We start from the raw sequence: 17,690 nt of genomic DNA, 5'->3' as shown, positions 1-17,690 counted from the left end.
TAATTTTTTGTATTTTTAGTAGAGATGGGGTTTCACCATGTTAGCCAGGGTGATCTCGATCTCCTGACCTCGTGATCTGCCCACCTCAACCTCCCAAAGTGCTGGGATTACAGGCGTGAGCCACCGCGCCCGTCCTTTCTCACTGACTTCTAAGAGTACTCTCTGTGTGCTGCTTCGGCTTGCTGGTTACCGCCCACTCCTCTGCCTTTGCCACTCTGTTAAAGCGGCCCTCTCCAAGGCTCCCAGCACCCCCACATCCCCTCACCATCACGTTCAAGCCTTTGTACCTTCTGGAAACTCTCCTTCTGGCATGCTGGGTTTTTCCCTCTTCCTTCCCATCAGTATTGTTTGGTGTGCCCTGCAGGTCTGTCCTGTGGCTTCTTCCCTCCCTCTGTGAGCTTCCCAGGGGTCTCATCCACATTTTACTTTTCTTTTCTTTTCCTTTCTTTTCTTTTCGGAGATAGAGTTTCGCTCATATTGCCCAGGCTAGAGTGCAGTGGTGTGATTTTAGCTCACTGCAACCTCCACCTCCTGGGTTCAAGTGATTTTCCTGCCCCAGCCTCCCAAGTAGCTGGGATTACAGGCATGCCACCACGCGCAGCTAATTTTGTATTTTTAGTAGAGATGGGGTTTCTCTATGTTGGTCAGGCTGGTCTTGAACTCCCAACCTCAGGTGATCTGCCTGTCTCACCTCCCAAAGTGCTGGTGTTACAGGCATGAGCCACCACCCCCGGCTACAGTATCATTCTTTTGCCTAGTGTTCGAGACTTCACACAATATTCACTGAGCCTGCTCTTCCAACTTTACTTCCCAAGTTATTTTACTCCTCTGTAGCTATTTGACACTCCAGCCACCCCATCTTGCCCGGGGGTGCTCCCTGGCTTTGCCAGTGCTGCTCTGCACCCCCAGGTGCCCTTACCTCATGCACCCTTCTGTTCACATGCCATCCAGACCGAATAGGCAGGGCTATGCTGTGCTGAGAAAATACTCCATTCCAAACTCTCAGGGAAGTAATAGTAGGGTCACCTGTCCATTGCACACTGCACTAGCAGGAGGGCTCTGCCTCCTGTGAGTCTGCCGTAGGAGCTTGAGCTGGAGAGCCTCTTCTCTCTGGAATGTTGTTGGTCAGTGTTGCAGTTGGAAGAGAGCCTGGAAGCTGGCTTTTAACTCTCTGTACACTTTCCCTTGACCATTACTAGTCGCATTGCTGTGCCTGATATCAAGGGGTGAGGAGGCGTAATCCTGCCTGCTCTGAGAGGTTGAGAAACCTCACTTCTGATGGAAGCTGGACATGCCCACCTCACCCACTTGCCCCTCAAGTCCCCTTAACTGCCATATCTTCTGCGAGGTGGTTCTTGGTTCTCTCTTCCTTGTCCCCATCAACCCCACCCAGGCTGGAAATGACCATTCCTTCCTCTGGACTCCTGTAACCTTTTATTTCTTCTCCCTTCCTTGAATTATGGTGATTTCATGCATACCTTTCCCCTTTTCTTGCCTGTATTCCAACCGTCTTTTTCCCCTTCTATTCTCAGTATTGCCTTTTCCACATAACAGTCCCATAAATGGCTAGATGGTTTGTGGGGTGCAGAAGCAGGGAGATTAGGTGGATATAGAGCTAGTTCAGACAAGCCTGGGGTAGGGGCCCGAGCTGTGACAGCAGTGAGAAAAGTGGGATTGCAGAGATGGAGCCATGACCAAGCTTTGCATAGACAAGGAAAGCACAGTGACAAGGAAGTGCTATGTGTCAGCAGAAGAATGCCATGGAGGTTTGAATGCTATTTTCTCACAGCCTTATGTGCCACCAGAATAAAGTGTACCCACCGGATTGTGGCATATTAAGTATCACTTAAATCACTATGGAGCTTTTGAAGCACAAAAATAATGACTTCCAGAGGAAATTGTTATTTGAAGGAGTTGGCTGCTGGGTATTAGAAATCATCTGGGGTTAGAAATCATCCTCAGTAACAGAAGGCAGGTGAGCTACAAATTGACTAGAAGAAACATGGCCCCTGTCATCCCTGGGCAGGGACACATGCATAGCTATTGTAAGATTAGGTTAAACTGATTCTGTTAGCTGCAGGTCTGGATCTTCCTGAAATATGAGGGCCAGGGCAGGGGGCAGCTGCAGCTGTTTTAATGTGACTCCTCTTGGCTCTGGACACTTTATGGGCTGTGTGGCTGCTGGTGACACTGTTGGACCAGAGAAGCTCAGATCCTGCTATATCATTACCCTTTTACAGTCGAAGCTTGTGTATTCATTTGGGAAGAACAATCAAAAATTCCAGTTAAGGAAATGCTTACAGACAGTCGGTGCTTGAACTGGCTCAGCAGCAGCAAGGCCACATCCCTACCCAGGGAAGAAAGAGTCCCCAGCCCAGTGCCTTGAATGGTATCTCTGCCTCAACTTCCACAGAGTTCCAAAAAGTCTGCCAGTCTGCTGTGTGTGTGGTTTGTTTAAGACAGGGTCTTACTTTGTCACCCAATGAATGCCACCCCTTAAGTAGGCAGAGCCATCCCCATCCTATAGATGAGGAAGCCGAAGCTCCCAGGGTCACTCAGATAGTGTGGCTAAAGCTAGGTCATTTTAGCATGGATTTTTACAAGCTGTGTTCAAATGTCCTCAGAGGTAAGGGCCGATCTCAATATTTGGTTGGAGTAATTAGTCCAATTTAAAAAAATCTCATTTTGAACTTATTCTTTTTCTAGATAACCTCTTTGTGCCCAACCAGAACGGATACTACTGTCACTCTCAGACAAGCTTGGATAGAGCCCAGATTGACCTCAATGGTCGGATTCGTAACGGCAGTGTCTACAGCGCACACAGCACCAACTCCTTAAATAATCCTCAGCCCTACTTGCAGCCCTCGCCGATGTCGTCCAACCCAAGCATCACCGGGAGTGACGTCATGAGGCCTGACTACGTCCCATCCCATCGGCACAGCGCCCTGATACCCCCGTCCTACCGCCCCACCCCAGACTATGAGACTGTGATGAAGCAGCTCAACAGGGGCCTGGTGCATGCGGAACGGCAGAGCCACTCGCTGCGAAACCTCAACATCGGCAGCTCGTACGCCTACAGCAGGCCTGCGGCGCTGGTCTACAGCCAGCCCGAGATCCGCGAGCACGCGCAGCTCCCCTCGCCGCCGACCGCGCACTGCCCGTTCAGCCTGAGCTACAGCTTCCACAGCCCGTCTTCCTACCCCTACCCCGCCGAGCGGCGACCCGTGGTGGGCGCGGTCAGCGTGCCCGAGCTGACGAACGTGCAGCTGCAGGCGCAGGACTACCCGGCCCCCAACATCATGCGGACGCAGGTGTACCGGCCACCCCCACCCTACCCGCCCCCCAGGCCAGCCAACAGCACCCCCGACCTGTCCCGCCACTTGTACATCAGCAGCAGCAACCCCGACCTCATCACAAGGCGCGTGCACCACTCGGTGCAGACGTTCCAGGAGGACAGCTTGCCCGTGGCGCACTCGCTGCAGGAAGTCAGCGAGCCCCTCACCGCCGCGCGCCACGCGCAGCTGCACAAGCGGAACAGCATCGAGGTGGCCGGACTCAGCCACTGCCTGGAGGGCCTGCGGCTCAAGGAGCGGACGCTGTCCGCGTCGGCGGCGGAGGTGGTGCCGCGAGCCCTCTCGGCGGGCTCCCAGCCCAGCGTTTTCACAGAGAGAACGAAGCGGGAAGGGCAGGAGGAGGCGGAGGGTTTGAGATACGGCCATGAGAAGTCCCTGTCAGACGCCACCATGCTGATCCACAGCAGCGAGGAGGAAGAGGACGAGGACTTCGAGGAGGAGAGCGGGGCCCGGGCGCCCCCTGGACGTGCGCGCGAGCCCCGGCCTGGCCTGACCCAGGACCCACCTGGCTGCCCTCGCGCCCTGCTCGCCGGGCCCCTGCACATCCTCGAGCCCAAGGCCCACGTCCCGGACTCGGAGAAGAGGATGATGGACAGCAGTCCCGTCCGCACGACCGCAGAGGCCCAGCGGCCCTGGAGAGACGGGCTGCTGACGCCCTCCATGTCGGAGTCTGACCTCACCACATCTGGCCGCTACCGAGCCCGGAGGGACTCCCTGAAGAAGAGGCCGGTGTCGGACCTCCTCTCTGGGAAGAAGAACATCGTGGAAGGGCTCCCGCCCCTGGGGGTAAGCCACGCGGCGAGCAGTGCCCGGCCAGGGGACTGCGCCTTCGCCCTGGCGGTTCTTTCACTCATCACGTCCCGTGTTTTTCAGCTCCTCTTGTTCTTCTAACGTTCTTCATTCCCCCACGTCACTGTCTGTCTAATTTTGAACACATTTAAATTTACATATGGAAATCATGGGGATCCACTTGAATTTTAGTGGTTTTACTGGAGATTATTATAGATGAAGTGAAAAGGTAAATTCACAGGGCTTTGTCGAAAGGAATGGAAAAGATGAAAGGTTTTAGTAACGCAGTGTTAAGGGAAAGACAGTTAAGGTTTCATGACTTTAGCCAGGATTGCTTTAGCCACCCATTAAAAATACTGTGGGTGATGCGGCACCCCAGGAGTGCATTTGTTTAGTTTGTTGAAGAGATATCTGAGAAAAGCATCCAGGAAAGTGTTCCCAATCCTAATATTATTCTCCACGTTGGAGTGTATGTGGATATAGCTTACATATCTTGGCTGTGATTCTCCAGAGTGATCCTGGAGTTGGGAAGGTGGCACTTTGTCAAGGCAAATCCTGAGACGTCCAGGTTTCTTAAATTTAAAAGAAAGATGAATTCAACTGAGAATCTAAGGAAAGACCCTTGTAGAAGATGCAGTTCTTTAATATTCAGCCTAATAAATAAATATGAATTAAGCACTTTTTACCTACTTTGAAGCAAAATATAAAAAAGCATAATAGCATCATCTCTAGCTGCCATCCTTGGAGCATTTACCATGGGCCAAGCGTTTCCTCTACTTTTCTGGCCTATTTACAGTAAGCCTATTGTTATGCCTGTTTTACAGTTGAAGAAACAGACTTAGATATTAACTAACTTTTCAAGGTCACATGACTAGTGAGTGACTGAACTGGAATTTTAAACCCATACTTAGCAGCCCGTTCTGTTATCATCTACATTATCAATGTATGTTCTGCATTGAAGTATACTGTATATATTCTATTAAGTCATAATTACCTGTTGAAGCCTTGCTAGTCTGTCTTTCACTGAAACTTTTAAACTCCGTCCTCAACCTGGGACTAAGCATTTGTGGCCTTGTGATGAAGTGTGTCCACCCGAAGTTATTTTGTTGCAGTGCTCAGGCTTCCAGCTTTTCCTGGCCCACATCTCCACTCCTCATGCCCCGCACTTGAGCCAGGCTAACTTAATTAGGGCCTCCATCCTATCTCCCGTTGGCTTCCAGTGTCCTGGCAACTAGGGTTCTCCTCCCCTCATCGCTGCTAAATTGCAAACTCAGACAAGAGGGCTCATTTCAAGTGTGGTTCTGGCCTAGTGTATGAGATCCTTTAAGATGCTGCAAACATCTTGCTAAACAGGAAAAAACCCACACTATTATAGTGCTTATGAAAGAGATTAATGTAAAAAAACCTGCTTAACAAAAAAAGTACCATAGATTTAAATTTGCTTTTTTTTTTTCTTTTGAGAAGAGTCTTGCTCTGTTGCCCAGGCTGGAGTGCAGTGGTGTGATCTCGCCTCACTGCCTCCTCTGCCTCCCGGGCTCAAGCAATTCCCCTGCCTCAGCCTCACGAGTAGCTGGGACTATAGGCACCCGCCACCATACCCAGCTAATTTTTTATATTTTTAGTAGAGACGGGGTTTCACCATGTTAGCCAGGATGGTTTCCATCTCCTGACCTCGTGATCTGCCTGCCTCAGCCTCCCAAAGTGCTGGGATTACAGGTGTGAGCCACCACACCTGGCCTAAATTTGCTTTCTTTTAGTAAGTTTTGGGTTTGAATTTTAAGTTGATTTTTAAGTTTTTCACAAGTGTACAACATGACTCACGTACCTGAACAGTAAAGGTCAATGCCTTCAGCGGACACAGATTTAAGAGTGTAGGGAGCAGTGATTCAGGGATAAGATACTTTTCAAAGTAACTCTACCTGAATCCCGGAGCCGGCTGGACAGAGTCCTTTTATACTTCACACCCTTCCCATTGCATTAAGAACTGTCTGTTTTTATGGTGACTCAAGTACTTTCCCCAAATGCTATTTGAGTATAGCTAAGTACTCAGGCCTATTTTATCCCTGTATGTTTTGAATGGGGTCTGGTAGGTTCAGTTAAATCTGAGGACGTTGATCAATTTGGTTCTCTTAAAAGAACTTTTCTCTCCCATTGACTTTTAAGACCACAATAATAGTAAAATTATGTGATTGGATTATGGTTTTGGTCCTTTTTGCTTACAGGATTCTACTTAAAGAATGGGTATGGCAACTGTGGTCACAAGGAAAGAGCAGAGGTCCTACGAGTTAAGAACCCTGGGGCTGAGTCTAGAGCCTGCCATTTGTTATTTCTTGGTGACACGGTCAGGACCCTTCATGCGTCAGAACCTCAGCTTCCACATCAGATAACCTCAGATCACGAGGACGGTCATCCCTGCTCTGCCTGCTTCATGGCATTATGTCCCACATGCAGTTAGGCATGAAGAAATGCCTCCTGAATTATATGATTCAGCATAACTGATTTTAACCAAAGATTTGCTTTTATTTGTTTTGACACTGATTACCTTGTAAAAGAAGCAGCCATGTGGCCTCAGACAAGCTATTTAATCTCTCTGTGACTCAGTTTTTACGTTTGTAAATGAGAGGACCCCAGAGAATTGTTGGGGGAATAAAATGAGGTTCTGGCACATTGAAAGAGCTTAGTCAATATGAACATTACTGTGAGGTGGCATCGTACATTTAACTTAATGGTTTTCAAGAGTGGAAGAGGCCAATCCCCTGTTGTCTCCTCTGGCCTTTCATAGTAACATGGGGTTGCCATTATCTTAATCGTTACAACAGATTTCCTAATGTGAATTAAGGTTATGGACGTTTAGTATTAAAAACAGTGAAATAAACTGCAGACAAGTAGGAATGATTTTAGAATTCTCCACCCATCTCCACCTCCAGCGACCTGATTGTTATCTTAAAGGCAGACTGGTTTGGGTGCTCATACATCTACATAAAGATTTTCTTTTTGTTGTACCCTTTAGTGCAGTGGTTCTCACATAAGAAATCACTGTGCAGGGTATGCATTAAAATCCTATGCTTATATTCTAAGGGCTAATTAAGGCATATTCAAGGCTAGTTTTGACTACATACAACATTCTTCCAATACTGGCTTTGAACTGACCTCACAGCCAATCAACTTTATCCAGCGTGTCCCAGTGTGGGATATTTTGAGTCATTTTCAGGCAGAGAAGTGTGGGAGCTAGCTCGTATTGGCTGGCAAGAGCCGACTTAAATTTTCAGGAATCTTGTGGGTCAACTGATGGGACATTAACAGTTTGAAATTGGCTGTGATGGGAGTATTTACACCATGGATATGGGCAAACACCAATCAAAACTTCCTTCCAAGAGCCAGTGTTAAATATTACCAGCACATCACTGTTTTCTGCACGTTAGAACCATTACATTTCAGCCTAAGCAGGAACTTTTTAGTCTGTATGCCTGTGTCTGAGTGTATCTGTCTCTTTCTGTCTAGGTGAGGCTTACAGAGGAAAAGTGACTTGCCTGAAAGAAGTTAGTCAGTTAGAAGCCACATGTGAACCCAGGCCTCTGCTGCTTCTAGTCTAGACTGCATTATGTGGGGAGCTCATTATCAAATGTGAATTATAAAATTAAAAATTAATCCACTTAGCTTTTTGAGTTAGGTACCAATCATAGTCTCCAATTACAGCAGCAATCTTTTAGGATTTTTTCCCCTCTTACCAAGATGCCTTTTCCCTCTGTTCCTGCGCCATTATCATGGGGCTTCCTGGCCTGTTACAGGTTGAGAGAGCTGGAGTAACACTGATTTTGTTTACAGGGCAGAACCATTTTTTTCCAGTTGGGACTACTCATTATATTGATGTCTTCCAAGGAAGTGCAGTATATCCAACGAAACTTAGCATTTGTTTTTTGAGACGGAGTCTCACTCTGCCCCCAGGCTGGAGTGCAGTGGCATGATCTCAGCTCACTGTAATCTCTGCCTCCCGGGTTCAAGCCATTCTCCTGCCACAGCCTCCGTAGTAGCTGGGACTACAGGCATGCGCCACCCTGCTCAGCTAATTTTTGTATTTTTAGTATAGATGGGGTTTCACCATGTTGGCCAAGATGGTCTCAATCTCCTGACCTCATGATCCACTTGCCTCAGCCTCCCAAAATGCTAGGATTACAGGTGTGAGCCCCCGCGCCTGGTCAACTTAGCGTTCTTATGCTTATTATTCTCAGAGAGGAAAATCATGCTCTAATAATAACTTTAGGAAGCACCTGATTTCAGGAGATAGGATTTTGTTGATGCCTTCTGTTCTGTCCTGTCCTCCTGGTGTCATGATGGAGATTTTAGCTCTGTTTTATTTTCCTTGTTTAAAAATGTAGCCATTCTGAGAGGTAGCGTGATCTAACCCGCGTCATCCAAGTCCACGCTAGAACGCAGAGTAGCATATGAGGAGGGAGCTTCAACACACAAAGGGGGCTGCTGCAGAAAGCATTTAATTTTTTCAGAATGACTTAAAGAATTTATATATTTTAAAAATTATAAAAGCTGGCCAGGCATGGTGGCACATGCTTGTAATCTCGAGCACTTTGGGAGGCCACCACAGGAGGATTGCTTAAGTTTGGGAGTTCGAGACCAGCCTGGGCAACATAGTGAGACCCCATCTCTACAAAAAACACAGAGATTAGTTGGGCATGGTGGCATGTGCTGGTATTCCCAGGTACTCAGGAGGTTCAGGTGGGATTGTTTGAGACTAGAGGTTGAGGCTGCAGTGAGCTAGGATGGTGCCACTGCATTCCATCCAGCCTGGGTGACAGAGTGAAGATCCTGTCTCAAAAAAACAAAAACAAAAACACAAACGATGAAAGCTTAATATAGTCAAGTGATTGCATTTTTTTTTTTTTTTTTTTTTTTTGGGACTTCAGCTGATTTTTTATGTCTGTCTTGTTTTAAAAGGAATGCGGTCTGCCTGGAGCCTCACCTTTCATTACAGCAGAACTTTGTAACCAATCGTGTTTCAAAACCTTCTATCTGGAAGACTTATCAGGGCTTTGGCCTTGAAAGGAATGTCTTCCTACTAATGTTTGGTAAACAAGTGGTGTGTGAAGGAGTGTAATCTTTCTGGGTTTATTGTGAAAGGAGAACATTCCCTTTGTGTGTTCCTGGTCTTCAGTGCATTGACATTTCTTTTCACAGGGGTTGTATTTGTGTATGTTTCATATATACATATAAATTCTTTTACAGGGAATGAAAAAGACTCGAGTAGATGCAAAAAAAATTGGTCCTCTTAAACTGGCTGCCCTAAACGGACTCTCCCTATCTCGAGTGCCTCTGCCTGATGAAGGAAAGGAAGTGGCTACCAGAGCAACAAATGATGAAAGGGTACGTATGGGACACACGGGGCTTTGTGCCTTCTCTGGAACAACCGGTAAATACTACGCAAATGCCTTCATGAGATTTTGGTGAATTTTCTAACGCAATTTAATAATAAATGATTGTTAAGGAATTTTGTAATATGGGCCTCAAAATTGGGGCAAATGTATAGCTAATGTCTATAGATAATTTCAGGTTTGAATGCTGATTTTTTGTTTGTTTCTCAGTGTTCTTTTTTACCTTCTCTTGGCCTTTTGGGGTAGTCTTGATTTTGATGGCCTTCAAGTGAGAAGAAATCTACAAAAATACAGGAGCATACATAGGAAAGACAGCAGACATTGACTTTTATTATATTGAAAGTTTATCTCGAGAGTAGTTTCTCAATTTTTCAAAACTTCCTTTTGTGCCTGAGGTGTATTTTCTAAGAGTTTTTATTACATCAAAATCAGATAGGCATACATTTGCTTTACAACGGGATCCTGGAGGTAGTTTCCAATATTTCCTACTGCTTTAGTCTTTTATATGTCATATGATATAAAATGAAAACACGTGTTCATAGATGTTGGAACTCATTATCCGTCCCCTAGATTTACTGTTCCCCAGGAGAATTCCATCTATTAGGGGTCACAAAATTGACCACAGATCTAGAGAAAATGAATTCAACAAATTTCTTTAGGCCAATTTTCAACTTTAAACAAAACTTTGCATTATATTTCTCACCAAAATGATTGTCTTTTGTTCTTTTAACTCTTGTTGTTGTGGCTTGTTAAAATTTTAACTTTGTTTTCACCTAGAATTTTGTTTTTGTTTTTATTTGTTTTGATTTTTTTGAGATAGTGAACCTCACAGTTCACTGCAGCCTCAACCTCCTGGACTCGAGCAGTCCTCTTGCCTCATCCTCCCAAGTAGCTGGGACCACAGGCATGCACCGCCACACCTGGCTCATTTTTAAATTTTTTGCAGAGACGGGGTCTCACTGTGTTGCTCAGGCTGGTCCTGAACTCTTAGGCTCAAGTGATCCTCCCTCCTTGGCTTCCCAAAGTGCTGGGATTACAGGCATGAGCCACCGTGCCCAACCTAGAATTTTCAATATTAGACAGTGCTAGGTGTGAAGCAGAAAACAAGATTTCAAATATACAGTCAAAAGGTAGCCACGACATGTGGCTGTATTCATGTTATTCCACATATTCTGTTTTATAGTGTAAAATTCTGGAACAACGATTAGAACAAGGAATGGTATTCACAGAATATGAAAGAATTCTTAAGAAACGGCTAGTTGATGGGGAGTGCTCAACAGCACGACTCCCTGAAAATGCAGAAAGAAATCGATTCCAAGATGTTCTTCCTTATGACGATGCGAGAGTGGAGTTGGTCCCAACTAAAGAAAACAACACTGGTTACATCAATGCATCACATATTAAGGTGAGAGGAACGCCTCAAGTAATAAACAGCACATGCAGTTTCAATTAAATTACAAGAATGGTAAGAATTGTATTCATGTCTGTTTAGAATGCAGATATTTTAAAATTTATTTTCATTTTATTGTTTTAGATAAACACTCTAGTTTTGAACATTTGTGACAAACTGTACTACAAGCTGGGAAATGCACACACCAGTGCTAGGTAAAAAGTGTCTATCAGACAGAGCCAAAGTCATGTCTCTCCATGTGCGAAACCACTCTGCCCCCAGCACTGTTACCAGGATTCAGGGCACACTTATTTGCCTGGCTTTTTTTCTTTTGCCTTTTTTGAGATGGAGTCTTGCTCTGTCGCCCAGACTGGTAGAGTGCAGTGGTGTGATCATGGCTCCTACAGCCTTGACCTTCTGTTGCCTGGCTTTAGAACTTTGTCCTTCTAAATCTGAAGACCTCTTTTTAGCTCATAAATTCTTCTGGGAGCCACTGAATTGCTAGTTTTTCCTCATCACATACCGACATGCATTTTTATGTAACAGAAGTGTCTCGGCTTTTTGATGGCGTTCACAAAAGCTTTCAAAAGGTGCCATCTGTTCTCTTTGCATACTCTTTGTAATAATTTTTAAGTATCATTTTGTTCTTTGAAGAAGTGCTTTTTTCCTGGGACCAGTATAATGTCATTAAACTGGGGTAATGTTTATGGTGAGAGATAGGGGGTCTAGTTTTATTTTTCTGCTTATGGATATCCAGTTTTCCCACCCCATGTATTTAAGAGACTGTCCTTTCCCAGTGTATGTTCTTGGCACCTTATCTGGGGTAATATCACTGCCATGAAAATGGACAAAATGATGATTCACAACACATGATGGAATAAAGCCAGATGTTCCCTCTTCCTCATTGTACCCTTTGTTCATGCTGGCCACATTCAATTCTTTATTTTGGGAAGGAGAAATCTCATGGTGAGTGAAGGAGTAAGTGTGGACAGGTGGTGTTTTTTTTTCTTTAGTTTGCAAGTATTATTTGAGAAGGGAACAAGCTGACACCAAGGCTTTCTGGAGACTGGAAGTCTGCCTGTGAATGCCAGTACCCCTTGATGGCTTTTGGGAACCTATGCACATACTCTTTTATTTTTAAATATAAGATCAGCATACTTTACTTAAAAACTGAGCATTTCTTTGAAATAACTCATCCAGTCTCTTATGACTAGATGGATAAGAATGAATGATACTGTAGTTCTGTAGTGATATTTCAAAATCTTCAGCAGCCACTTGCAGAATAGAGGAAAGAATTTGATAGACCTGGGTCTGACTCCTAGATCTAAAATGAGGTGGGACCTCACTTTATAAGCTGTGTTGTGGGACCTCATCTCAGTTATATGGAAATAAATAAATGATGACACCTACCCTGCCGGCTTCTCACTAGCCCCCTCCTCCTCCCTAGTACTATTCACTGTTATAATCTGCTACTCATCCACAGTGGCAGCCACTGGGTGCTCAGTGAGACGACGTGGAGCAGTAACTAGGGGACTGGCCGCCCTGAGTGAGAGTGCAGGTGACACAAGGCTTGGCACTGGGTTTTACATTTAGTGAGCGTTTGGAGACAGTTATTATCATCACTCAACATTGGTGAAGCCAAGATTTAACCCAGGTCTCTTAACTACAAATCTAGTAATTACTGTTATATTAGACTGCTCTCAAGGAACTTAAATCTTAAGTGGAAACTTAATATTATTTTGGAGAGTGACCTTGACTCAGAAGTTCAGAGGTGAGACTATCTTAAGTAGGAAGTTTTTTTTTTTTTTTAAAGAAGAAGAACCATGGCTGTAATAATAGCTACTTATTGAGTTATATACCAGGTACCATAGATACTGACTCAGTCCTCACAACGACCCTATGAGGGTAGGCAGTATTTTTATTTTATAAATGAGAACTGAGATTCAGCAAGGTTAAGCAGGTTGCATAGATATTATGTATATTCACAGTACCTAAGTTTATAAAAATGTCAGTAATGCAAATTGTATTCACAAGGGAAAAGATGAAAAGTCTTTCCTTATTCTGCTGAATAATCCAGTTTACTACTTTTTTACTTTTTTAAACAACTTTTTTAGTACTACCATGAATATATGCATACATACCTATGTATATTATACACACATGTCAATTTTTTTAACCTTTTCTAATCCCAGGTCTCTGTCAGTGGAATTGAATGGGATTATATTGCCACACAGGGACCATTACAGAATACCTGTCAAGATTTTTGGCAGATGGTATGGGAACAGGGAATTGCAATTATAGCAATGGTGACAGCAGAAGAGGTAGGTATTCATTTCTCTTAAGTGATTTTCTCAGCCTCTGAAGAACAGTTAATGTTAATCATCTAGAATCCTGACCTGTGGCGAAAAAGGCAGGGTAGGGTTGTGGTTCTGTTTCAGATGTGTCATCTGTGTGAGAAGGGCATCCATTGCCGGATCTCAAGTCATTTAACCGTGCTCATCTTTAACAGGAGGGTGGAAGGGAGAAGAGCTTTAGGTATTGGCCACGACTTGGTTCCAGGCACAACACTGTCACCTATGGAAGGTTTAAGATCACGACCCGCTTCCGCACAGACTCTGGCTGCTATGCCACCACGGGCCTGAAGATGAAGCACCTCCTTACCGGGCAAGAGAGGACCGTCTGGCACCTCCAATACACAGACTGGCCTGAGCATGGCTGTCCAGAAGACCTTAAGGGATTTTTATGTGAGTGACTTTTAAGTTTGTTCCCAGGACAGCTGCCTCTGGAGCTGTTAAACAGAGAGGAACATTTATGTTTCTGAAATATTTCCTTTATGTTCTCTCATACAAGCTTCAGACTTGTTTTAACATAAAGAATACAAGTGTTTTGGGGAGGGGTAACAAGAGGTTTATAAATTATGATTTGGTAGTGAGTAGAATGCCACAACTGACTCAGTATCTCCCCTGTTTCATTTTGTAGACCAGAAAGTAGGCAGAGGTAGTGACTTGCTCAGGGTCACACTGTCCCTTGGTGGTTGGGTTTGGTTCACTGGTACCCAGTGCTCTTTATCTGCAGTCCTCTTAATCAGTGGAGAGAATGTGAAGCTTGAGTCGTCAATGTGATACGCCTTGATCCTTGAGTATTTTTCTGTTTCATTGATTTTCCACAGCGTATCTTGAAGAGATCCAGTCTGTTCGACGCCATACAAATAGCACAAGTGATCCCCAAAGCCCAAACCCTCCGTTGTTGGTCCACTGCAGTGCTGGGGTAGGAAGGACTGGCGTGGTTATTTTGTCAGAGATCATGATCGCCTGCCTGGAACACAATGAGGTGATGGCGCTTATGATCGCCTGGCCTTTTTGGGTGGAAATAAGGCTGGGGAAGAGAGGGATGTAGTGACCTAATCGCTCTTTTTGCGCACATTTCCTTGGACTCTGGCGGCCTCAAGATGTTACTAATGTTCCCTGCAAAAGGCTGTGTCTTCTTGGAGATTCTCAGGACCAATTAGCATAGTAAAGACTGAGAAGTCATACGATAAGTAAAGCTGTTTAATTTTGTTTTACTTGCCCAAGGTTTTTCAAATTTGAGCTCAGAACTCTTTTTTTCTGTTTACATTTCAAGGATGATTCATGCTGCCCAGAGCCCTTGAGGGAAATAGTTAGATATTGATAGCACACTATGTTTTTGTAGAATCTTGGTATTTAGTGAGATATGGTAATTATGTCCAACCATACAGAGTCAGTGAGCTATACCCAGGGAATGTTGAAGAAATAGTCTGCATGGACATTCTATTTATAGTTAAAACTAATCCGAAAATCAGAAGTAGGCAATCATGGCTTATTTCTAAAAGATGCTAAGGTGGAAAAGAGACTGTGTGCATCTCCTAACCAGGTTTCTGCCAGGACACTAGTGTCTTCCCATCCTTTCTCTCTCCCAAGGGGAACGCATTATCTTCATTACCATTTCTCTCAACCTAGGTACTGGACATCCCGAGAGTACTGGACATGCTGAGGCAACAGAGAATGATGCTGGTGCAGACTCTCTGCCAGTACACGTTTGTGTACAGAGTCCTCATCCAGTTCCTGAAAAGCTCCAGGCTCATCTAAGCTCCCAGATTTCTTACCGGGCCAGTCATGTGAAGCGTTTACAGCTTTAAAAAAAAGCTCTTGCCTAACTCATACTTTCCCCGCTTGACACTTGATCCACGCAGCGTGGCACTGGGACGTAAATGGTGCAGTCTGAATGGCGGCGCACTGAAGGAAATGTGCGAAGCACAGGCTGAAGACGGGTTTCTAACCTGGGAAAGGTGCTCAAGGAGGACTTGGTTTCAAGGGCCTTGCCCTGCCCTGGTCTGTCCGGTTTGCAGTACTTGCACACATTTTGGAGATTGTATTTTCTAGACAATGCTCTATTTTACTGAAGCTATGCTGGGCAATTCTGGCAATCATTAAAGCGCATAGATTTCTATCTTAAACTAATTTTTGATAATGGAGTTTTATTTTATGACAAATATTTAGGGATTTTCTAGTGAGAAACAACTTTGTGTAGGGATGATCCACAGATATGAGTGGCTCCTATATAACTTTGTATTTAAAAATCATGTTATTATCTTTTGTAATTTTTTGAAAACCTTGGTTACTTAATGGTTTAGTTACCAAACTGGAAACTATACTGAGAATCTGTGTTATTTTGAAACATCAAAAGGATTTTTCTATCCAGAACATTTTTTATCCTAAAAATTCTATATAGTTGTATCTTCTCTATTTTTCAAATGAGAGCTCATTTAGATACTGAAATGAGTCAGTTAATGTAAAGTTGGGATGAAGGCACATTATTTAAAATGTAAGAGAATAAACATTATTTTTTCAGTATTACTCGTAAATCTAAATGAATTTGATTTTATTGGTTGAAAATGAAGTGAAAAACAATTGCCTAGGGTGGTTTTAAGCACTTTTTTTGTTAAAAACATATCTGAGTTTTAACGTATGTGTTGTTTTGTAGATGGCACAGTAACAATGGGCGCTGAGAAGGGTTTTGGGAGAGATTAAGGACTAAGTATGTAAGATGACTAGGACAAGAGTAGGGGGAGTGTGATGGTAAATGCAGGATGCCTTTGTCTTTACAAAAATGCAGTATTATCTATACTCAGACTGAGGTGCTGGGATGGAGAGCAGGGGCTTGGAGTATGGGGGCTGACCCCACAGCACTGTCCCCAGGGAATTCAAGTCCTCTCATAGCCAGTGACTTACTCTGTTTCCTTGGGGGTTTTCCCACCTAAACCTGTATTGTTTCTTTTTCATAAATAAATTCAGCATTATAGTATCATTAAAAGAAGCCTTGAAGAGGCGTATTTTTCCTTTTGGTTGAAGGAAGGGAATGGTTAATAATAGTTTTCACCTCTTCTCCCACAAAGTACAGTCCAAATTTGTACACAGAGATTGCTATGGTATTCAAGAGGTACTTGCATTTTAGCTCCTTAATTCCCTGGTCAGTGTTAGCTGTTTAGTGCCCCCTCACCCATCACGTTTAGGCACATCCCAAAAGACAGAACTAGGCTGAGTTACAGGGGGAAGAGTGTCTCACTGGCCCAGATTAAGATGGCCTCATCATAATGACCGTTGAGTAGGTACGGATGAATGGAATATTTAGTGGAGGAACCCTTTACTTTTTCCTTCTTTTTGGGGTCTCTTCTTAAAATGAAAAGCTTCCAAAATATCAAATCTAGGGCTGTTTCCTAAATTACACTATTCTAGGCATCATTTTGATTCCCATGTCACTCCTTAACTCACTTCTTTGAGCACTACAAGTATGTTGTCAGCCACGAGACAGGACTTCCTAAATAGTGTGTGCACCAGCCTAACTCTGCCTTACTCAGAAACCAACCACCTGAGAGGAAACTCAGAAGGTATTAATGAAAACTAATTGAAAGTATGCACACTTCTCATGTAGGAACAAAATTAAAATTTTACATTTTTATTTTACAACGTAAATTACATTTTGTAGCAACAAAATGTAAATTTTGTAAATACAAAATTCTTTTTAAAGTCCTGTTTAAAGAACAATAGAACTAAGTGAAAATATTCAGAATGAGCTCCTTAGAAGAAAGGAGTCAGAATTTTTTACTGGGACTATTTCCCATCTCTAGAAAAAGTGCTTCTTCCCTTCCCCCTCCCTCTCCATGGTACGTTTTTGTGAAAATGCTTTTCTATCAGGTTTAAACAGTTTGACGTAGCTCATTGACAAGAACATATTGTAAAACAAATCTAATTAAAGAGTAATATATGGTCTATTTGTGTTCCTGTTGTAATAATTTGATAAGTAAACTTCTGAGGGCAAAATTACTGTTTAAATCTATCACTCTTAAAATGTTGCATGTTTGACATCGTTCCTAAGAGCCATGTAATTTTAAATGTTTAATTGCAGTTAGTGAATATGAAAGGATTTCTGAATAAAAATCTATCCACATTACTAAGCTTTGAAATAGTGTGATTTTCAAGAGCAAACTAGAACATTGAGGGTTCATAGGTTTACCGCCTCTGAAATTAGATATTAATGTCTGCCAAACTTACACAGTGCTTCATGTATCTTAGTGTCTTTAATACAAATTATCAAAATGTGCACTTCTACAAAACGTCGAGTTATAAACCAATGTTTTCCACTGATCAATTTTGGTATCTTTGGCATCAGTTTTCCTGATTAGTGGAGTCTTTTGATGAAATAGTTTAGCTGATAGTTTTGAGCACAGAAAGCTCCCATTTTATTTTGTATTTTTGA

At 43.6% G+C, this 17,690-nt stretch overlaps 1 protein-coding gene across 2 annotated transcripts in view; it reads left to right on the top strand.

Moving 5' to 3' along the window:
* The window catches only part of PTPN21 (protein tyrosine phosphatase non-receptor type 21), an 88,152-nt gene extending 70,768 nt beyond the window's left edge, over positions 1 to 17,384 (top strand). For both annotated transcript variants that reach the window (XM_007987521.3, XM_007987522.3), the window contains exons 13-19: positions 2,707 to 4,139; positions 9,381 to 9,518; positions 10,710 to 10,931; positions 13,109 to 13,237; positions 13,426 to 13,660; positions 14,086 to 14,246; positions 14,894 to 17,384. In XM_007987521.3, coding sequence (XP_007985712.2) covers positions 2,707 to 4,139; positions 9,381 to 9,518; positions 10,710 to 10,931; positions 13,109 to 13,237; positions 13,426 to 13,660; positions 14,086 to 14,246; positions 14,894 to 15,022 — 2,447 coding nt within the window. In that variant the 3' untranslated portion in view covers positions 15,023 to 17,384. The remainder of the gene's footprint in view (positions 1 to 2,706; positions 4,140 to 9,380; positions 9,519 to 10,709; positions 10,932 to 13,108; positions 13,238 to 13,425; positions 13,661 to 14,085; positions 14,247 to 14,893) is intronic.
* Positions 17,385 to 17,690: the final 306 nt, after the last annotated feature.

Source organism: Chlorocebus sabaeus, chromosome 24, assembly GCF_047675955.1.
Source record: "Chlorocebus sabaeus isolate Y175 chromosome 24, mChlSab1.0.hap1, whole genome shotgun sequence".
In the NCBI taxonomy this organism is placed as follows: Eukaryota; Metazoa; Chordata; class Mammalia; order Primates; family Cercopithecidae; genus Chlorocebus; species Chlorocebus sabaeus.
The sequence above is the reverse complement of the archived record's forward strand: the minus strand, read 5'-3'. Positions and strand labels throughout refer to the sequence as shown.